Source organism: Gopherus flavomarginatus, chromosome 3 (genome assembly GCF_025201925.1).
Source record: "Gopherus flavomarginatus isolate rGopFla2 chromosome 3, rGopFla2.mat.asm, whole genome shotgun sequence".
Classification (NCBI taxonomy): domain Eukaryota; kingdom Metazoa; phylum Chordata; order Testudines; family Testudinidae; genus Gopherus; species Gopherus flavomarginatus.
Genome location: NC_066619.1, coordinates 101,152,969 through 101,174,468, shown reverse-complemented (window position 1 = coordinate 101,174,468; position 21,500 = coordinate 101,152,969). Strand labels below are relative to the sequence as shown.

The window sequence follows — 21,500 nt, the reverse complement described above, 5'->3', positions numbered from 1 at the left end:
AGACCTGCAGCCTGGAAATGCGACGCATTGTTACACCCGACGCGAGGGTACGGGCAGCCGAGTCTGCAGCGTCCAAAGAGGCTTGCAAGGACGTGCGTGCGACCTTCTTGCCTTCATCCAAGATGGCCGTAAACTCTTGGCGAGCATCTTGTGGCAGCAGCTCCTTGAATTTGTCTGCTGCCACCCAGGAGTTGAAGGCGTATCTGCTCAGCAGGGCTTGCTGGTTGGAGACCCTGAGCTGCAGCGCCCCAGCCGAGTACACCTTACGGCCGAGGAGGTCCATCCGCCTGGCCTCCCTGGATTTGGGGGCTGGAGCCTCCTGGCCATGACGCTCCTTATCGTTCACTGATTGAACCACCAGGGAACACGGGGTCGGATGCACATGGAGGTAGTCGTAGCCCTTAGAAGGAGCCATGTACTTCCTCTCGACGCCCTTCGCAGTAGGAGGGATGGAGGCCGGAGACTGCCAGATGGTGTTGGCGTTGGCCTGGATGGTTCGTATGAATGGTAGGGCGACCCTGGTGGGAGCATCTGCTGAGAGGATGGTAACAATTGGATCCTCTATCTCCGAGACCTCCTCGGCTTGCAGACTCAGATTTTGAGCTACTCGCCTGAGGAGGTCTTGGTGCGCCCTGAGGTCCAGCGGGGGGGGGGGGGCTGTTGGAGGAGGTACCAGCCACCGCTTCATCCGGGGAGGAGGATGAGGAGACCCCTGGCAAGAGAGTGTCCAACGGCGGGTCTCCTTCGGCCCTCGCCTCTGCCTCAGGAGCCAAAGCGGAGTCTTGTTGCTTGGACCCTTCCTCCCCATCCGGGGAGGGAGGGGGGCGAGACAACGAGGCTTCAGGTGCCCTGCGCTCCGCAGTCGCCGGCCTAGCAGGGAGCTGTTGGGGGCCCTGGGCCTGATGGTATGCCCAGGGTGTCCAGAATCCCCATTGTTGGGGGCCTTGGTCCTGCTGTGGCGGATCGCTGAACAGTGCCGCCTGCCGGTCGGTGCCCAGCGCATACCCGCTGTCCGTTTGTGAAGATACGGATGGCTGTCTAGAGGGCCATGGCGGGGCTGACCCTGGATGGTAAGGGTCTGCGCGGGTCGGCACGGAGGAACGTCTCGGTGCCGGGGACCGGTGCCGGGAGTCATATCGGTGCCGGGATCGGGACCGGGACCGGGTTCTGTCACGGTGCCGGGATCTGGACCGGTACCAGGCGCCGCTTTGGTGTCGGGATCGGGACCTGCCACCAGCTCGGTGCCGGGAGGTCGACCGGGACCGGGACCTGCCACCAGCTCGGTGCCGGGAGGTCGACCGGTGCGGCGAGTAACGTCGGGATCGGCTCCTGGAATCGCGGTGCCGGTATCGGCGGCTGGAGTCCGACCGCGATCGTCTTGATGTCGACCGGCGCCGCGAGTGCGACCGGTACCGCTGAGGGGAGCGGTGCCGGGACTGCGAGCGGCGGCGGGATCTGGAGCGACCGTGGCGTCGGGACCTGGATCGTGAACGTGAGTCCCGAGAGGGTGCCGACATCATAGGCTTGCCTCTGGACACGACCCGCACCGGAGGTACCGGGGGTGGCAGCTGAGTGGGCTCAGTCAGGGCTATGAGGTCCCGAGCCGAGGCGAAGGTCTCCGGTGTGGATGGGACCACTATCTCAACCCCAGATCTCATGGGGGAGCTCGGCGGCACCGGACTCGACGGACCCGCCGGGCCCGGAGTCGACGGTGCCGGCGGCGCCGCGGCCGATGTTGAGGCCGGGCGCTCCAGTCGGGTCTGCCTGGCCGGAGTAATAGACTTCGACGGCCTTGGCTCTGTCCCCGGTGCCGGAGAAGGTCGGTGCCGGGGAGTCTTCTCGGTGCCGGTGCGATCCGGTGCCGGCGCTGAGATCACGGCCTGCGAAGCCACCGGGTCAAGTGCCGCCTCCATAAGGAGAGTTCGGAGTCTTTGATCCCTCTCCTTCTTTGTCCTTGGCTTAAAAGCCTTGCAGATGCGGCACTTGTCGGATCTGTGCGATTCCCCCAGGCACTTCAGGCACGCGTCGTGGGGATCGCTGGTAGGCATGGGCTTCTTGCAGGCCGCACACTGCTTGAAGCCCGGCGAACCAGGCATGAGCCCGGTGCCGGGTGCCGGGAAGGGCTAAGCCCCCCGGCGAAGAACTATTTACAACTACTTAACTTAACTACTACTATCTACACTTAACAATCTAATTAACAATAGTACTAGAGATAAACGATAGATAACGAGGAGAGCTAGGGACGTGGAGGACAGCTATGCCGCGCTCCACAGTTCCAACGACCGACACGGCGGTAAGAAGGAACTGAGGAGCGGGCGGGCCGGCAGGGATATATATTGGGCGCCATGGCGGCGCCACTCCAGGGGGCGACCTGCCGGCCCACTGGAGTTGCTAGGGTAAAAAGTTTCCGACGAACGTGCACGCACGGCGCGCACACCTAACTGGAATGGATGTGAGCAATCACTCGAAGAAGAACTTTGTTTTATTCATCTATATGTTGAGCCTTTTGAAATTAGCTGGCTGGGTGCAGGCTAGGCACAATTCATCATCTGTCATTCCTGGGACGACTACCTCACAAATGGAACATTGCTTGGATTTAACCTGCTGCTTTTTGACAGCTCTGCCCTGCCTGTATGGGGACAGAGGAGCTGCAGGGAGAAGGTGGCTTAAACCACCAAAATGTTAATAACCAGGGAGAAAGAGGAAGCCAGAAAGAAATAACTGCTGCCACTGCTCAAAAACAGGGTAAAAATTAAGCTAACACACAAATGGGGGCAGGAGCAATCATACCACCAGCTGACTGCTGCTGCAGAGCAGAGGAACTGGCAGCAAGCAGGAGCAGAGGCATGGTCAGAGGGCACAGCACCAAAACTCTGATCCATCTCTGTGAGCTGCTCAGTGGAGGGGAGTGTCCCAGTTGTCCAGAATTGCAGGATATGCTGGGCCGCAGAATACATTTAAGCTCTTTCAGATCATTCCTTAATACTTCAAGACAAGGCAAAACATTCCCAACTATGGAGGCTTCCATGACTAGTCCACATCTTGTTTGGAAAAAGAGAATAGAGACTCACATTCATACATGGGATAGGAGAACAGAACCTCATGTTCTTGTCCCAGAATAGTTGAAACTATGTTATAGCTGTTTCCCTGGTCAGTGCGAATAGGCTTTTTCTGTTGCGAAATGTATTCTATAAAGCAAGTGCTGTAAAATCTCTCTAATGATTATCTGTAACAGTGCTAAAACAATTCCAGTCCACACTGGTAAGAGAAGAGAATCTGTGCTACAACAGTTCTCTCAATAACTGTTCTTAAAACATGGTTGCAAACATGGGTGACGTGGAATTATAATAAAGTCACCCAGATTAACAGTCTTATAAAAAGGTTTTGTAAGAAAACTGTAGTACCTGTATAGGAGAACGTACAGTTATCCTCTTACTCCCTTCGACCGTATCAATTTGACAAACAATGGATCTTTCCACACCTGACTCCTCATGTCTTACTCTATAAAGACATCGACCAACTTTTGTCAACGGAATCTTGTCAGCAGTGGAGTGTTTATGAGGCCCTTCAAGTTGAAAAAATACACAATTATAAATTCATGAAGCAATCAAAGCAGCAAGTATATATATCTGAAAAAACAACAATTCATAAAAAAGTCTGTGTTCAAGAATTTTTACTGTAACAATCGCTCTGGAAACGAAGAATATTCACCAGTTTACAAAATATAATATGGAATTATGCTATTTCTGATCTGAATGTCATTCTCTTCAAAGTAAAGTTGCACAGTAGTTTGGCTAATGCTACAAAATTATTTCCAGAAAGGATGAGTTAATCTCTAATATTTTTAATGTTTCTTTTACCATTACAAATCATCAAAAATTGTTTTGCAAAGATTGATAACCGACATTATGTTTTGCATCTTTTTAAAAAAAAGTTTTATTGCTGTAGTGCAGTAGCTTCACTCATTAATGTTTCACGGTAATAATGAAATAAGTGATTGAAGGTGCTCTGACAAACTAGTTTTGAAAAGTCTCAAATTCACAATTAATAAACTAGCACTATCAGCATTATTCAATTGCAAGCTATACAGTATTAAAATAGGTTCATTATTTTTTGAATTAATAAACCATGCTAATTTTCTTTAAAATCTTTGTTAAAATCACCTTTTCCAGGAGCACAATATATAAATGTTTAAACTTTCTAGAAACAGACTCAAATTTTGGAGGCACAATTTTGCACTCAATGTTGTGTATGCAAATGAAGACTGAACTACTTGTTTCCAGACACAAAAACCATAGACAGAGACAAGGCCTGTCCAAAAATTGAGGCCTACATTATTATGGCATAGACTAAACGAGCAGACAACAGTAATTATGTTCAAGCGTATCATATGTAAATTTGAAAATATTTACATACACACAAAACAAATCTGATGTGACTCTCAAGTAAGATTTCAGATATTGCTATGTCATTGGAAAGCCAGAAATTATCCCTTTCAAGTAATAAAAAACGTATAAAACGCACATTATCTTCTTCACTGGGAAGATGCACTACTGATGTATACAAAAGCAGAAGATTTATTATGCAAACTTACTGAGTTGAATGTAAAACATTTTGCTGCTTAGGGTGGTCATTCCTGTGAACTGGTCACTCTCACTTTTAGTTCTGAGAAATTCCATATTTAGACTTTCCCCATCTTTTAAATGAAATGTTTTTGCTCCAGACTCAACATTAAGGACTTCAAAGGAATCACTGGGTGAGACAGTGATGGGAAGTCCTAAGGAATTCATTATTACAAATGGTGCTTGATCTTTTTTGAAGATGTCTGAAGTTTTGCTAGCTGCTTCAGCAAACGCCTAAAGAACAAAATTAATTTGTTAAAATATGTATTTAAAAGCACAGATAACCCCAAAGTGTTATTTAAATCTGGATTACTTGCATAAAAAGTCATCCAATCCAACACTGAATTTCTCAATTGTGAGGAAGTTCCATTAAATAGATAGGTGGTATTTCTTACCATGCCCAGGTTACTCAACATTTGTAGTCCACATTTGGATAGTGTAATGTTCAGCTGGTCTTTCGAGGAGATGTTTATTACTGTTTTATATTCTGGCACCTTGTAGTGTTCTTCTTCAGCATCCGATTCTAATGCTTCTTTGGCCTTCTTTTTCATCTAAAAAAGCCAAACATGAATTTAACCAAAAAAGAAAATGGGAAATTAATTATCCAATGATTTTCTTTCTAGGAATAATCTCTGCATCAATCCAAGACATTTGGACTGCACTTCTCAGCCTGAAAATACTGATGACATAGTTCTTGCCACTGCTGGGGGTATGTCAGGGGCAGGAAGGAAAAATAGCTGCACTTGGACTACTCAAAGCTGGGATATAGTCCCCTGAGAATAATAACCATCTGGTGAAAATGAGAGCAGCATCCAGAAGATGAAATAAGAATGAAAAGGCTGACACCAAGCCTCAGAGCTTTATGGACTAGTCTCTCTACTTTCATAGGAAGAGAAGTATTGCTCAAAGTCTCAGACTGGAAAGAGGTCAGGATCCACATTTGTTTTAGGTTTACTGCATTTTTTCTAATCTGAAAATTTAAGTCCAACCTTCTCTATACCACCTAAAGGCTATTTTTAGTATAAAATATGATTAATATCCCATAAATATAACCAATTATTATGGGAACACACGCAACTAACACAGCATTCCTTGAGCAAACGGCAACTATCCTTAAAAAAAAAGCAGGCTGTAATTCAGCAGCACCTGGAAGCCGCACTCTACTGAAAAACCTATACCATTGACAAGGATTAATATTCTGATAGTTTCCACTCAAAGAACCTGTTTTAAAATGTCAAAGACAAAAGTTCCATGCTAACTGAAACCTGGCATAGTCAGACAGATTTTTCTTCTAGATAGAGTAACTGTAACAGTGGTTCTTTGAGATGTAATGCAGATGTGTATTCCACTTAGGTGCACGCACACCTGATGCACTGGAGCAGGAGAATTTGCCTAGCAGTACCCACAGAGGGGTGAAGCTCACGGCTCATGGCCACAGACCCTCACCTGGTCGCATGAGGTGGCGCTGCTCCAACCCTCCCTCAGTCTCCTTGCACTGAATGCCCAGAGATGAGACTCTAAGGCAGAGGGGACAGAAGGTGGGTCAAGGAATACAAATCTACATCACATCTAAAAAAACAGTTGAAGAAAAAACTATTACTTACTGTGTGTAGAAGCAGCTGTGTAAATCCATTTAGATGACTCACAAGCAGTACCCCCTCCACATTCAGGGGGGGATTCAGAGTCTACCTAAACAAGGATTGCAGGACAACCTTTCTGAAAGTTGAATCCATCTTTGAAGATGCGGTGATGGCATAGCAGTTTGTAAATGTACCTATGGAAGACCACGTGCCAGTCATGCAAATGTTCAATGTGGAAATGTCACTGAGGAACGCTACTGACATTGCTTGCACTCTCGTCGAATGAGCTCACACTCACTTACTTATTTCATATACAGTCTTGATACAGGATGATACAAACGTAGAGATGATCCATGAAGAGGCCATCTGACCCTCCATACAATCTGCATATGACACAAACAGGCGAGGCAAAGCACAGAACTCCTTCATCCTGTCCAGACAGAAGGATAGACATCACCTGACACCTAATGTATGGAGATGCTGCTCCTCCAGAGACGAACGCAGTTTAAAAGGAATACAAGTAAGTATACAGCGTGGTTCAAATGAAACTGAGAAACTGCTTTAGATATGGTTGTAAAGTCACCTTGTCTTCGGAGAATTCTGTATAAGGAGGCCTCGCCATCAGAGCCTGCAACTCTCACATATTCCTCGTGGATATCATCACTACTAAGAATGCAGTTTTCTGAGACAAGAGCGGAAAGGGACAAGATGCTAAGAGCTAAAACCGAGGTCTCATCTGACTACTAGGACTATGTCAAGTTCAGACGAACTGGCTCTTGGAGTGGAGGAGTAGACAAAGAAGCCCTTTCAAGAATCTTGTCACCATGGGACTGGAGAAGACTGATCTTCTTCACTTTCAATGAACTAAAACCAAATTCCAATGACTAAAAGTGCAGCAGGTACTCCAAGATGTCATGAATGGAAGCCAGCATTGGTTTAATTCCATGGGCTAATGACCATATGAAAAACCATCTCCATTTTGCTCAACCTGCCATCCTGGTAAAGCCATGCAGCAGCCATGCTGTGCTCTGGTTTCCATGCCTTGTTGTGGCAGGACAGCTTGCATGCTCTAATGATCCCCAGAGTCTGTGCTGGCAGGAGCTTTTTGCTCCTGGTAGGTTCAACCATGCTGGATTGGTCTGTGGCACAGAGGCCAGACAAAACAGACACCCTGGTCCTCCAGGTTGGGATTTAGGCACAGGACTAACAACCCTGTCCCGTAAAAAAACAAAATGTCTTACGGAAACAGCGGAGAAATTGACCATTACTGTGCGTGATGGCCTTCAGGAATCAATGACCCATATGACTGCCAGTGGCGAAAGCCGAAAGCAAGCCACTGGCATGAAGACTGAAGTGCTCAACACAAAGACAAAAACCAAACTTGGTTTTTGGAACGTATGGACAACTTACAAAAGCAGGGAAGCTAGCTCAGGTCATAGCAGAGATGAGACTCTACAGCTTACACATCCTGGGTGTCAGCAAGAGCAGATGGATAGGATCAGGAAGATTAACAACAGCCGCCTTGGGAGAAACGTTGCTGTTTTCTGGATGGGATGATGTACAACACCATGAGGGTGTTGTCATCCTTTTGAAGAAGGGAGTCGAGCATTCCCTGCTTGAATAGAAATCCATCAGTGGCAGACTTATGAGAGCCAGACTGAAAGGGAAACATAATAATATCGCCCTGATTAACTGTTATGCTCCGACAAATGACAGTGATGGGGAAGTAAAGGACAAATTCTACCTTACACTACAGGCAGAGTTAGAATATCATGCCACGACTTATTGTCATGGGAGACCTGAATGCCAAGGTCAGTAAGGACAACATAAACAATGACAAAGCAACGGGAAGACATGGGTGTGGCACTATGAATGAAAATGGAGAAAGGCTTGTTGATTTCTGTAATATGAATTACCTAGTCATTGGTGAAACCTTATTTGAACATCGTGAAATTCACAAGCTGACATTGTGTTCTCCAAATGGCAGAGATAAGAACCAGATTGACCATATCATGGTCAATGGTGACACTCACTGACATATGTGAAAATGAGAAGGGGTGCAGATGTTGGCAGTGACCACTACCTTGTGACAGCCCCCATCAAGCTAAAACTGAGATGTGTGGGTCCACCAAACAAGGGACATAGACGTTATGAGATTGACAAACTAGAGTCCCTTGAAATACTGAAAGCCTTCATTCTGCAGTTAAAGAACAGGTTTCAAGCACTTGCAGACCTTGATGAAGAGGAGGGGAATACAGATGAGGAGATCAACAAGAAGTGGGCTTTGTAACTGTTGTTCTCCGAGATGTGTTGCTCATACCCATTCCAATTAGGTGTGCGTGTGCCGCGTGCATGATTGTCGGAAGATTTTTACCCTAGCAACACTCGGTGGGTCGGCTGGGTCGCCCCCTGGAGTGGCGCCGTTATGATGCCGGATATATACCCCTGCTGATCCAACGGCCTTTCAGTTCCTTCTTGCCGGCTACTCCGACAGAGGAAAAGGAGGGTGGGTTTGGAATGGATATGAACAACACATCTCGAAGAACAACAGTTACAAAGGTGAGTAACCGTCTTTTCTTCTTCGAGAGCTTGCTCATATCGATTCCAATTAGGTGATTCCCAAGCCTTACCTAGGTGGTGGGGTCGGAGTGAGATGTCGCAGAATGTAACACTGCTGAACCAAATGCCGCGTCATCTCTGGACTTTGTACCAATGCATAGTGTGACGCGAAGGTGTGCACAGATGACCAAGTATCTGCCCGACATATCTCCTGGATGGGTATGTGGGCCAGGAAGGCGGCAGATGAAGCTTGAGCCCGAGTACAATGGGCAGTGAGGTGGCGAGATGGGATGTGAGGCAAGTCATAGCAGGCACGGATGCAAGACGTCACCCAAGATTAAATTCGCTGCGAAGAGACTGGAAGGCCCTTCATGCCACCGCTATGAATAGTTGGGGAGACTTTTGAAAGGGCTTTGTTCTTTCGATGTAAAAGGAGAGAGCCCTACGAACATCCAGAGAATGCAACTGCTGTTCCCGACATAATGAATGTGATTTCGGGAAGACGACCAGGAGGAAGATGTCCTGATTAATGTGAAAGGCAGACACCACTGTAGGGAGGAAGGCGGGGTGAGGACGCAGCTGTACCTTGTCCTTGTGAAACACTGTATATGGAGGGTCCGCTGTGAGGGCCCAAAGCTTGGATACCCACCTTGCCGATGTAAAGGCGACGAGAAAGGCAGTCTTCCAGGAGAGGTACAGCAGCGAGCAGGTGGCTAACTGCTCAAAGGGGGCACTCATGAGCCTGGATAGAACCAGACTGAGGTCCCACGTTGGGGATGGGCTTCGAACCTGTGAGCACAAACGTTCCAGGCCCTTGAGGAACCTGGAAACCATGGGGTCCGAAAAGACAGAGAGCCTATTCTCCCCTGGATGGAAGGCAGAGATGGCTGCCAAGTGAACCTTTATGGATGAGATCACTAGGCTGTGCTGTTTTAGGGACCAGAGATACTTCAGGACAGTAGGAACTGGTGCCTGTGTGGGGACAGTATTATCCTAAGCGCACCAGCAGGAGAAACGCTTCCACTTGGCCAGGTATGTCAACCTAGTGGAAGGCTTCCTACTACCCAGGAGAACCTGCTGGACCGAGGCAGAGCAACGTAACTCGGACTGGTTTAACCATGCAGCATCCATGCTGTGAGGTGAAGGGACTGTAAGTCTGGGTGGCGAAGTCTGCCGTGGTCTTGAGTAATGAGGTCTGGTCAGAGGGGTAGGGGGACTGGGTCGGTAACTGGCAGGTCAAACAATGCGGTGTACCAGAATTGTCTCAGCCATGCTGAAGCGATCAGAATCAGACGGCCCTTATCTCTGCGGACCTTGAGCAGGATCCTGTGGACCAGTGGGAACAGTGAAAAGGCGTAGAGGAGATGGTCTTTGCACATTATCAGGAATGCGTCTGAGAGGGAGCCCGGCGAACATCCCTGGAAGGAGCAGAACACGTGGTACTTCCGATTCTCACGAGAGGCGAAGAGGTCTATGTGGGGAAAACCCCACTTCCGGAAAACAGAATGGATGATGTCCGGATGAATCAACCACTCGTGAGACAGGAAGGATCTGCTGAGGTGAACCGCCAGGGTGTTCTGAACTCCTGGGAGAAAGAACGCTACCAGATCGATCGAATGGACTATGCAAAAGTTCCAGAGCTGAATGGCTTCCTGACAAAGAAGGGAGGAGCGTGCTCCGCCCTGCTTGTTTATGTAAAACATGGCTGTTACGTTGTCCGTGAACACTGATACACAATGGCCTTGGAGATGCTCTCGAAACACCTGGCATGCAAGACGAACAGCCCTCAGCTCCCACACATTGATGTGCAAGGTTAGCTCTTGAGCTGACCAGAGGCTTTGAGTACGGAGACCCTCGAGATGGGCACCCCAACCCAGAGATGACGCGTCCGTGGTTAGGGCCATTGAAGGTTGTGGTGGGTGGAATGGCATCCCTTCACAGACTAGGGTGGAAGTCAGCTACCAGGTCAAGGAGCCTAAGATGTTCGCGGGAACAATGAGGATCTTGTCCAGGCTGTCTCGGCCCGGCCGGTATACTGAGGCAAGCCAAGTCTGGCGTGGACGGAGGCGTAGTCTGGCGTGTTTGGTCACGAAGTTGCAGGCAGCCATGTGGCCTAGGAGACCGAGACAAGTGCGAGCCAACGTTGTCGGGAAGTTTTGGAGGCCTTGAATAATTGTTACCATCGCCTGAAACCGAGGCTGTGGTAGGCAGGCTCTGGCAAGATTGGAGTCCAGGATTGCCCCAATGAAGTCTATTCTCTGCGTGGGAACCAGAGTGGACTTCTCTATACTGATCATCAGGCCTAATCGCCTGAAGAGATCTTTGACGATGCCCACGTGATGTCTCACTTTTGTCTCAGAGGTCCTTCGAATGAGCCAATCGTCGAGATACAGGAAGACGTGCACCCAGCGATGACAGAGGGAGGCGGCAACTACAGCCTTGCATTTTCTGAATACTCGCGGTGCTGTAGAAAGGCCGAATGGAAGGTCCGTAAATTGAAAATGGTGTTGGTTGACCACAAAACGGAGAGTGGCCTCAGTATGGTAGGTAAATTGCAATGTGGAAATACGTGTCCTTCATATCGAGGGCGGCATACCAGTCTCCAAGATGCAATGACGGGATAATGGTCCCCAGGGATACCAGGCGGAACTTCAACTTCATCATAAATTTGCTGAGTCCTCGCAGGTCTAGGATCGGTCTTAGATCTCCCTTTGCCTTGGGGATTAGGAAGTAGTGGGAATAAAACCCCTTGCCCCTCAAGTCTTTCGGTACCTCCACTATAGCTCCTGAGGTTAGGAGTGTCTGGACCTCTCGTAAGAGGAATTGCTTGTGAGAGGGGTCTCTTAAGAGGGACGAGGAGGGAGGGTGGGAAGGCGAGGGTGAAAAACTGAAGGTGGTATCCCAATTCCACTGTGAGTAGAACCCAATGATCTGATGTTAGCCAGGACCATGCAGGGAGGAAATGGGAGAGGCGGTTGCCAAAGGACGGAGAAGGATCCAGGAAAACAACTGGTGCGCCGTCCTTGGGCGCCCCTTCAAAAGTTCTGTTTGGACCTCGCAGGTGGTTTAGGAGGGCCCTGAGTTTGACCCCTTTGGGGGCCAGACTGCCTCTTGCGATTCCCCTGGCCAAGTCTTCTGCCAAAGTCCTGTCGTGGCCTAGGCGGAGGTAAGAGCGGTGAGGTTGGGGGCGGAAGGACCTGCGCTGAGTCACTGGGGTGTGCATCCCCAGCGAGCATATAATTATTCTGTTCTCCTTTAGGCTTTGCAGCCTAGGGTCAGTTTTTCAGAAAATAGCCCCTGGCCTTCATAGGGCAAATCTTGTATAGTCTGCTGTAATTCAGATGGAAGTCCTGACACCTGGAGCCAGGAGAGTTGTCGCATCGCTACTCCTGAAGCCAGAGTTCTGGCCGCCGAGTCAGCTGCGTCCAAGGAAGCTTGAAGGGAGGTTCTCACTACCTTCTTTCCCTCTTCCAATAGGGCAGCAAACTCCCAGCGGGAGTCTTGTGGAATCAGCTCCGTGAATTTCCCCATAGATGCCCACGTATTGTAATTGTAGCGACTGAGGAGAGCTTGCTGGTTTGCCACCCTAAGTCGGAGGCCCCCTGCAGAATATATTTTACGGCCCAACAAGTCCATGCGCCTAGCCTCCTTAGACTTGGGAGCAGGAGCTTGCTGGCCATGATGTTCCCCTTCGTTGACCAAATGCACCACTAGGGAGCAAGAAGGAGAGTGTATGTACAGATATTCGTACCCTTTGGAAGGCACCATGTACTTCCTCTCTACCCCCTTAGCTGTGGGGGGAATAGAGGCTGGGGACTACCACACGGTGTCAACGTTCGCCTGTATAATGCGAATAAAAGGCAGGGCCACTCTTGTAGGCGTGTCTGCCGATAAGATAACTACCACTGGGTCCTCTATTTCAGGGACCTCCTCCACCTGCAGATTCATATTCTGTGCCACCCATCGCAGAAGGTCTTGATGAGCCCTCAGGTCAACTGGAGGAGGGCCGGAGGAGGATGTCCCTGCCACCTCCTCATGTGGTGAGGAGGAAGAGGAGAGGCCAGGGACAAGAGGGTCCTGTGGAGGCTCCTGTTCTTGAGGGGCAGCATCAGGCACAGGTGGGGCCTGGGTGTCTGCCGGTGGTACAGAAGCCTCATCCGTACCCATGGGGGGGAGCTTACAGTTGCTTCTGGCACACGATGTTCCAATGGGGCAGACCGTGGTGCAGCTGGGGGATCACCTTGGCCTTGGTAGTACGCCCAAGGTGTCCAGAAAGACCACTGAAGGGGACCTTGCTTGTGGCCTTGGCTCTCCGGGAACGTGTGGCTGGGCACGTCCGAGTCGCGGTCCTGTGCATAAGCACTCCCGGTATGAGACGACACCGAGGTGTGTCTCGACGGCCAAGGGGGTGCTGAGAGACCCTGAGGAGGAGCCACGTCTCGAGCTGTTCCTTCTTGGGACGGCACCGGGGAGCGGTACCGGGAGCTGTTACTGTACTGGGAGCGAGACCGGGACCTACAACCCTGGCGGTGCCAGGAGATCGACAGGCATCTCGATCTTCTTCGCCTAGAATGGCTATGAGATGAACGGTGCCGTGAACGGTGCCGGGAGCCGGACTGGTACTGGGTGTACCAGGCAGGGGAACGGGAGGCTGAGCAGTGCCACGAGTGCGACCCATACAGCGATGGAGAGCGGTGCCGGGAGTGCAAGCGGCGCTGGGACTGGGATCGTCGGCCGAGACCGAGAGCAGGATTGGTACCTCTCAGCAACTCCCACGGAGGGCGGCCTCAGTAAGGCAGGCTTGCCTATGGATTGTAGAGGGTTGAGGCAGCGCGGTCTCTGTCATCACAATCAATTCCCTTGCCATGGAGAAGGTCTCCACGGTAGATGGAAGAGCGAGCTCGACCACAGCGTGAGCCAGGGAGCTTTCGGGCACCGGAATTTACAGCCAGCGGTGCCGCGGCAGATGTCGGTGCCGGGCGATCCGTCCCTGGGTAGGTGCTCCGTCTGCGGTGCGGATGGTGCCGAGGCAGTGGGAGGCTTGTGTTCCTTCCTGGCCCATGGGGACAGGGAGCGGTGCCGAGCCGACTTCGGTGCCGGCGAAGGTCAGTGCCAGGGCTCCTTCGCTGTACTGGAGCGGTCCGGGGCCGAAGGAGTGCTTCTCACAGATGTGGATTGTTCAGCGCTCGGTACCGAGGGTGCTGGACTAAGTGCTGCATCCATGAGGAGCCGTTTCAGATGAAAGTCCCACTCCTCCTTCATCCTCGGCTTACAAATGTGGCACTTGTCCAGAAGGTGGGATTCCCCAAGGCACTTAAGGCAGGAGTCGTGGGGATCCAATGTTGGCATCGGCTTTTGGCACGGTTTAAATCCTGGTGACCTGGGCATGAACCCCGGTACCGGGGTGGAGGGAAGTGGCTAATCCCCGATCCCCCCGGCAGCTATATATACTATTTATATATACCAACAACTAAAACTAGCTATAACTGTAAAAACTCAAACTATATATACACAACTATCTATAAAGAATTACGAGGAAGCTAGGGAAGTGGAGATCAGCGAAGCCGCGCTCCACAGTTCCAACGACTGTCACGGGCGGTAAGAAGGAACTGAAGGGCCGTTGGGTCAGCAGGGGTAAATATCCAGCGCCATAACGGCACCACTCTAGGGGGCGACCCAGCCGACCCACCGAGTGTTGCTAGGGTAAAAATCTTCCGACGATCATGCACACGGCGTGCGCACACCTAATTGGAATCGATATGAGCAAGCACTCGAAGAACAACAACAATTTCTAAACAGCGCAGTGAAGCCTGTCTTGGCTACAGGCAGAAGAGAAGGATGGAGTGGATTACACCCAGCACATGGACCACCACGTAAAACAAGATGAGCCCTGAAGAAAAAAGTTTTAGACACAAAATCCCAGAAGCTAAAGGACAAATATCAGGAGCAGTATAGCAAGGCATACTAGGCGATCAAATGCCTTTTGAGAGTGGACGAACAGAATTATATTTATAATCTGGCAACACAAGAAGAGGATGCAGCTGCTCGTGGTGAAGGAACCGTCTACAAAATGACGCAGCTTACCAGTGGTAAACAGCAGACACCAACAAACACTCATCAGGAACAATGACACCTACTAATAACCGAAAAAAAATAAGAAATGCGTTGGACGGAGCATTCAAAAAATTGCTGAACAGGAAGCCACCTAAAGAGAAAGCAAACATTTGGGAGGCAGAAGAAGATCTTGATATCAACACCCCCCCCCAACTAAGGAAGAGATCATTAAAGCCATGAAAGTCTTACAAAATGGGAAAGCTCCTGGCAAAGATAACTTGAATGCAGAATTATTCAACATAAATCCTAAATTAGCAGCATCTATCCTGGCCCCTCTATAGACATCAGTCTGGAAAAGGAAAAAAGTATCAGATGAGTGGACCAATGTGATTATAGTGAGGATATCAAAGAAAAGAACTCTCAGTGATTGTAATAACTGGTGTATCATCACACTTTTATCTGTGTCAAGCAAAGTATTGTGTAAGATCATAGTCCAGTGTATATCAGAGGCAGTTGATAGCATTCTCAGAAAAGAGCAAGCTGGTTTTTGGAAAGAGCGTGGATGCACAGACCAGAACTTCACTCTATGAAACACAATAGAACAGAGCTTAGAGTGGCAAAGGCAACTCTACTTACATTTCATAGACTTTAAGAAGGCTTTTGATAGCATTCACAGAACCAGCCTATGGCGTGTTCTGCAGGCATATGAAATTCCTTTTCGTACAATCGTCATCAAAAGCTTCTATTTCAACTTTACATGCAGTGTTGATCACAGAGAGTTCAGTTTTGAAGTTAAAACAGGAGTATGTCAGGGGTGCGTCATGTTAATAGGTGGCAGGTTTAATTAATAGGCAGCAGGTTTAAAAAAAATAAAAGGAAGTTCTTCACACAGCGCACAGTCAACTTGTGGAACTCCTTGCCTGAGGAGGTTGTGAAGGCTAGGACTATAACAGCGTTTAAAAGAGAACAGGATAAATTCATGGTGGTTAAGTCCATAAATGGCTATTAGCCAGGATGGGTAAGGAATGGTGTCCCTAGCGTCTGTTTGTCAGAGGATGGAGATGGATGGCAGGAGAGAGATCACCTGATCACTGCCTGTTAGGTTCACTCCCTCTGGGGCACCTGGCATTGGCCACTGTCGGAAGACAGGGTACTGGGCTAGATGGACCTTTGGTCTGACCCGGTACGGCTATTTTTATGTTTGCAATCCTCTTCAATATTGCCATTGACTGGGTAATGCGGCGTACAACAGAAGACGTGCCAAGGGCATTAAATGGACACTCTTCTCACCCCTTGAAGACCTGGACTTCGCAGATGATGTTGCTCTCCTATCATAGACCCAACACCAGATACAAGAAAAAACAACTCAACGCATTCAGCCAGCAAACTGGACTGAAAATCAACTTCAATAAGACAGATATCATATCCTTTAATATTGTCTCACCATCACCTGTCCAGATAGAGGATTATGTTCTCACCAATGTAGAAACATTAACATACTTGGACAGCACCATCAGCCAGGATGGTGGAACAAGCCAGGACATCCGGAACAAAATCAGCAAAGCCAGGAACACCTAAAGGAGCTTTGATACCGTCTGGAAATCATCAAAATACAACACCAAAACCAAACTCAAGATTTATCAGAGATGCGTACTTTCCACAATACTTTATAGCGCAGAATGCTGGGGAATGAGAAAGTTTGACATGTCCAAACCGTCTTCATTCCATACAACCTGCCTCAGAAAAATCCCCCATATCTTTTGACCCAGAGCAATCTCAAACCAACATCTATTGACACAGTGCAGCCAAGAGGATCTGAGCACCATCGCTGCCAGGAGGCATTGGAGATGGATCGATCATGTGCTTCACATGGAAACTGATTCCATCATCAGAGTAGCAATAAGATGGACACCTGAAAGCAAGCGAAAACGAAGCCTTCTGAAAACAACATGATGATGAGCTGTGGAAGCAGAGCTGGAAAAATCTGGAGAACAGCTGGGGAACCATTGAAAGACTTGACAGAAACACACAGAAACAGACAGGAGTGGAGGAGCTTCGCCACTGCCCTAAACGCCAGAGGCGTAATAAGAACCTGATGATGAATCCATCTTCATTTTCAAGATGACCAGTCAGATGACTGGGATCAGGGGAAAGGCATAGAAGAGAGCTGCTTGTCAAGTGAGATGGAAGGCACTGGACTGGGAGCCTGGACTGGTCTCCTCAAGAGCAGAACAGGTCACATTTCCTGTTGTCCCCTGTAGCAAAGAGGTCAATCATCAGAATGCAAAGATAGTCCTGAGGACGTTTGTCTTTAGAGACCAATCATGATTCAGCAAAATATTCCTGCTGAGATGATCGGCAAGGTGATCCTGAACCCTAGGCAAGTTGTCGGCTATGGGAGCGTACTCTGCCCAATGCAAAATTGCCACAACATGACTGCCTCTTGGCAGAGCATCCTGGAGTGTCCTCCTCCTTGCCTGTTCACAGAATACATCATAGTGGTATTGTCGGGTAAATATGTGAACTATTGAGCTCCTGATATGGCCTCAAACACATGACACGCATTGTAAATAGTCTGAAGCTCCAGAAAACTGAAATGCGGAGAGAACTCCTGCTCCCCTCTGTCACGGAGTCACAGGGCAATGCTCTGGAACTACTCCATATGAAGCCAGTCACCACTCTGGGGGAGACTCCTCTTTGTAAGCATACTGTCTCCAGGGCAAGAAGCTTAAACAGCTTCGCCCTTCCTGGGTCTGACCTCGGAGCATTCAGCATCCCCTTCTCACACCACACACTTCCCACAGCGAGTCTGAGCAAGCGGGACTTCTGGGGAAACCAGTGGGCCCTGTATCCCAATTCCATAGTCAGACATGACTCTCAGCCAGCCAGTAAAAGAAGAAAGTTTATTAGACAACAGGAACACAGTCTAAAACAGAGCTTGTAGGTATAGGAAATAAGACCCCTGAGTCAGGTCCATCCTGGGGCCAGGAAGGCCAGAGCCCTGTCTAGACCCCCACTCCGTTTCCCCAGACAGTTCCAAACAAACTCTCCAACCCCTCCTCTGGCCTTTGTCTCTCTCTGGGGCCAGGAGGCCACCTGATCTCTTTGTTCTCCAACACCTTCAGTTGGCACCTTTGCAGGGGAAGGGCCCAGGCCATCAGTTGTCAGGAGACAGGGTGTCGGACATTCTCTATGCAGACAGCATCATAATGGCTCTGCGACAATCACACACCCTAATCCTATCACCTAGATACTGAAGAAATACATAGGGGAAACTGAGGCACATACACAGTATTCAGAAAAAACATTAAGAACTTTCCCACTTCATCACACCCTCCACAGACCTTGGCCTCTCAGTGATCCCAAATCCGAACTGTCGTGGAAGGTGGAGACTGCAGACTGAGGCAAGAGATGGCGAACCGCCTGAAAATGGTTGGTTGGCAGAAAAGCTCTCGAACCTGTAGAGTCTATTAGGACTCAAATGAACTCTATTTTCTGAGTACGTACCAAAGCAGACTTCCCAATGTTTCAGATGAGGTCGAGCAAGCATAGTGCAGTGCTGACATGAGAAAGGACTTCCTCTCTTGGATCTGCCTCTCAGTAACTAGTCATCTAGATATGGGAAGATATGGATTCCTTTCCTTCTGAGATATGCCATGATGACAGCCATGCATTTGGTAAAAACCCCAGGGGCAGAAGAGAGATCAAAAGGAAGCACTGTAAACTGGAAATGATGCTCTGCTACAATGAATTGAAGGAAATTTCTGTGCCTCAGCAAAATCACCACTTGAAAGTAAACGTCCTGAATGTGTAAGACACGAAATCAGTCATTCGGAGAGATGGACGGACGGTCAATAGAGCAACAATTCAGAAACTCATTTATCTGATCTATTTCTTCAGATCGCAAAGGACACCAGAAAGCACTAGGAACAGAAACCCTGACCCCGGTGATCCAGTAGAACCTCCTCTGCCACTTCCAACACAAGTAGAGCGCAAACCTGCTCAAGGAACAGTATCTTGTAAGAAGGGTTCTGGAAGAGAGATGGGGAGGGAAGGTGGAGAGGAGGGATGGAGAGGGACTGGATGGCATAGCCTGATCTAACAGTGCTTAGGACCCAGCTGTTGGTGATGACTGAGACGCAAGTATAGTGAAAGCACGCAGGCCTGTCCCCAAAATGGAGGGGAAGGGACCAATGACTGGAACACTACTTTGGACCAAGGAGTTAAAATGGATGCTTGGGGGACATCAGAGGAGGACGTATGGACTATCCAAACCACGAACTCAACTGCTTTCTGCTGTGGGATGTATGCCCCCTTCTGGAGGTAATCCTGCTGCCTCATCAAAAGGAAAGGCTGCCCAAATACACACTGCAGATGATAGTGTGGTTATCCTTATTGTTGAACACCATAGTGACGGCCATGCACTGCCAGTGTAAACACTCCCAAGGACTGAAGGGTCCTTGAAGAAGTGCAGAGTCTCATCTACTTTATCTGAGAATAGTAATGGGCCATTGAAGGACAAATCCTCAATGGCTTGCTGGACATCAGGAGCAAGGCCTGAGTTCTGAAGCCAGGAAGACCTCCTCATAGTTACTGCAGAGGCCATCACTCTGGCTGACATATCCACAACATCCAGCATGGACTGCAAAGAAGTCCCCGGCTTCGGGGCATAAGTAGCCAGTCTGACTCATCCATAGCCCAGAATGATGAGGGGGCTTACACCAATGGTGGAAAGGGTTCGGCTGGCAGCGAGTATGTGTGACGTTATTGATATAAACTGGGACCATATAGAACATGGTTTGCAACCAAGGTCCTGTAGTGGCACCAAATCCTATGTAAAGGGGGTCATATAAGGTGTCTAAGACCAGGTTACGGGTTACTGGTTATGATTATGCTGTCTGTATGTTTATATCATGTTGTAGTTGAAGTTATGAATATTGGCTGTATACTGCCTATATTTCAAACTTGTGCTCTGTTACTGGGAAAGATCCCAGATAAGTTGGAGTTAGCTTTGCTTAGCCTGCTTGATGGCCCATTAAGGACCATCAGCTACACAACTGACCCATTGAGAGGAGGCAGATACGGCTTGTGACTCAGCAGGGTGTGCAGAAACTGGCCCATGTGACTGCAGACTCCATTTTGCTGTAACTTTCCACAGTAGGAACAAAGAAGTGTTCTTACACCTGGAAAAGCCTATATAAGGCTGATGCCTCAACTCCATCTTGTCTTCAATCCTGCTTCTTACCTCTGGAGGGACTTTGCTACAAACTGAAGCTCTACACGAAGGACTAATGACCCATCCCAGTGGGGATGTTCTCCAGAGACTTGATTTGAACCTGAAGTTTACTCCATCACTGCTACAAGCCTGAACTAAGAACTTTGCCATTACTGTATGTAATTGATTCCATTTAACCAATTCTAGCTCTCATCTCTATCTTTTTCCCTTTATGAATAAATCTTTAGATTTTAGATTGTAAAGGATTGGCAACAGCGTGATTTGTGGGTAAGACCTGATGTGTATATTGACCTGGGTCTGGGGTTTGGTCCTTTGGGATAGAGAGAACCTTTTTCTTTTACTGGGGTGTTGGTTTTCATAACCATTCATCCCCGGGGCGGGTGGCACTGGTGGTGATACTGGGAGACTGGAGTGTCTAAGGAAATTGCTTGTGTGACTTGTGGTTAGCTAGTGGGGTGAAACCGAAGTCCTTTTTGTCTGGCTGGTTTGGTTTGCCTTAGAGGTGGAAAAACCCCAGCCATGGGTTGTGACTGCCCTGTTTGAGCAATTGGTCCTGAACTGGCACTCTCAGTTGGGTCCCGCCAGAACCGCATCGTCACAGTATGCCTCTGCTGTTTCTGGTGCTGGGAGTGGTGTCGATTCTGAAGTCGACATTGGCACTGACATAACTAAGAGTGCCAAGGTGAAGGGCTGGCAGTGCTGGTCACACAGGAACTGAAGTAGTTCCTGGTACCAAGGAGGTTGCTTATAAGCAGTCTAGTACCAGCCCCATTTCTCCTGAGTGTGGAAGGGAAACATCACAGTGCAGCATCAGCAGACCCATAGGTTCAGCAGCCTGTCCAGCCAACAGGGCTATAAAGGGGACAGCCCTGGCAAAGTTCTGGACCAAGGGAGAGATCAAGACAGAAAGCAGAGGAGGTCCCTGTTGCCTGATACACTGCGCTGAAGCAGCCAGTGCCAGCATCACCCTCATTGGTATCTGATTGAAAGGATACCCTTGGGCCAGAACCAGAGTCAATGGTACAGGGTTTCTGACCTCTCTGCATAGTGTCGGAGAGCAGCTGATAGGACCTGCTCCATCCCATTCACCACATGTCGATCCATGCTTCTTGTAAAGGAAGGAGACAAGTCCCCACAGAACCTGAAGTGGCATCGCTTGATTATGTGACCTTTTCCTCAGCACACACACATGATGGGGAACAACTCTTCAATCTCCTCGGAGAGGCAACAGCTCCAAGAAGCGAACGGCAGCACTTTCCAAATCCAAGGGTGACCTATGATCTGAGGAGGGCCTCGGTACTGAAACAGTCCACATGGCATGTTTGAGCAGGTGCTGCTTCAGATGGAGATTCCTCACCACTTGAGTCTGTTTCGTGAACAATCTGAAAATCGAACACTGCTTCTTAAAGAGGGCTTCACCTAGGCACAGCAAGCACTGTGTGTAAGGAT

The 21,500-nt window shown here is 49.0% G+C and overlaps 1 protein-coding gene across 1 annotated transcript in view; it reads right to left on the bottom strand.

Annotated features, from left to right (window-relative positions):
* The window catches only part of VPS13A (vacuolar protein sorting 13 homolog A), a 322,609-nt gene that overhangs the window by 130,612 nt on the left and 170,497 nt on the right, over positions 1-21,500 (bottom strand). The window contains exons 42-44 of the mRNA XM_050945432.1: positions 5,018-5,173; positions 4,595-4,856; positions 3,405-3,565 (exon numbers count right to left, since the gene is read on the bottom strand). Of these exons, the coding sequence (XP_050801389.1) occupies positions 3,405-3,565; positions 4,595-4,856; positions 5,018-5,173 (579 nt within the window). The remainder of the gene's footprint in view (positions 1-3,404; positions 3,566-4,594; positions 4,857-5,017; positions 5,174-21,500) is intronic.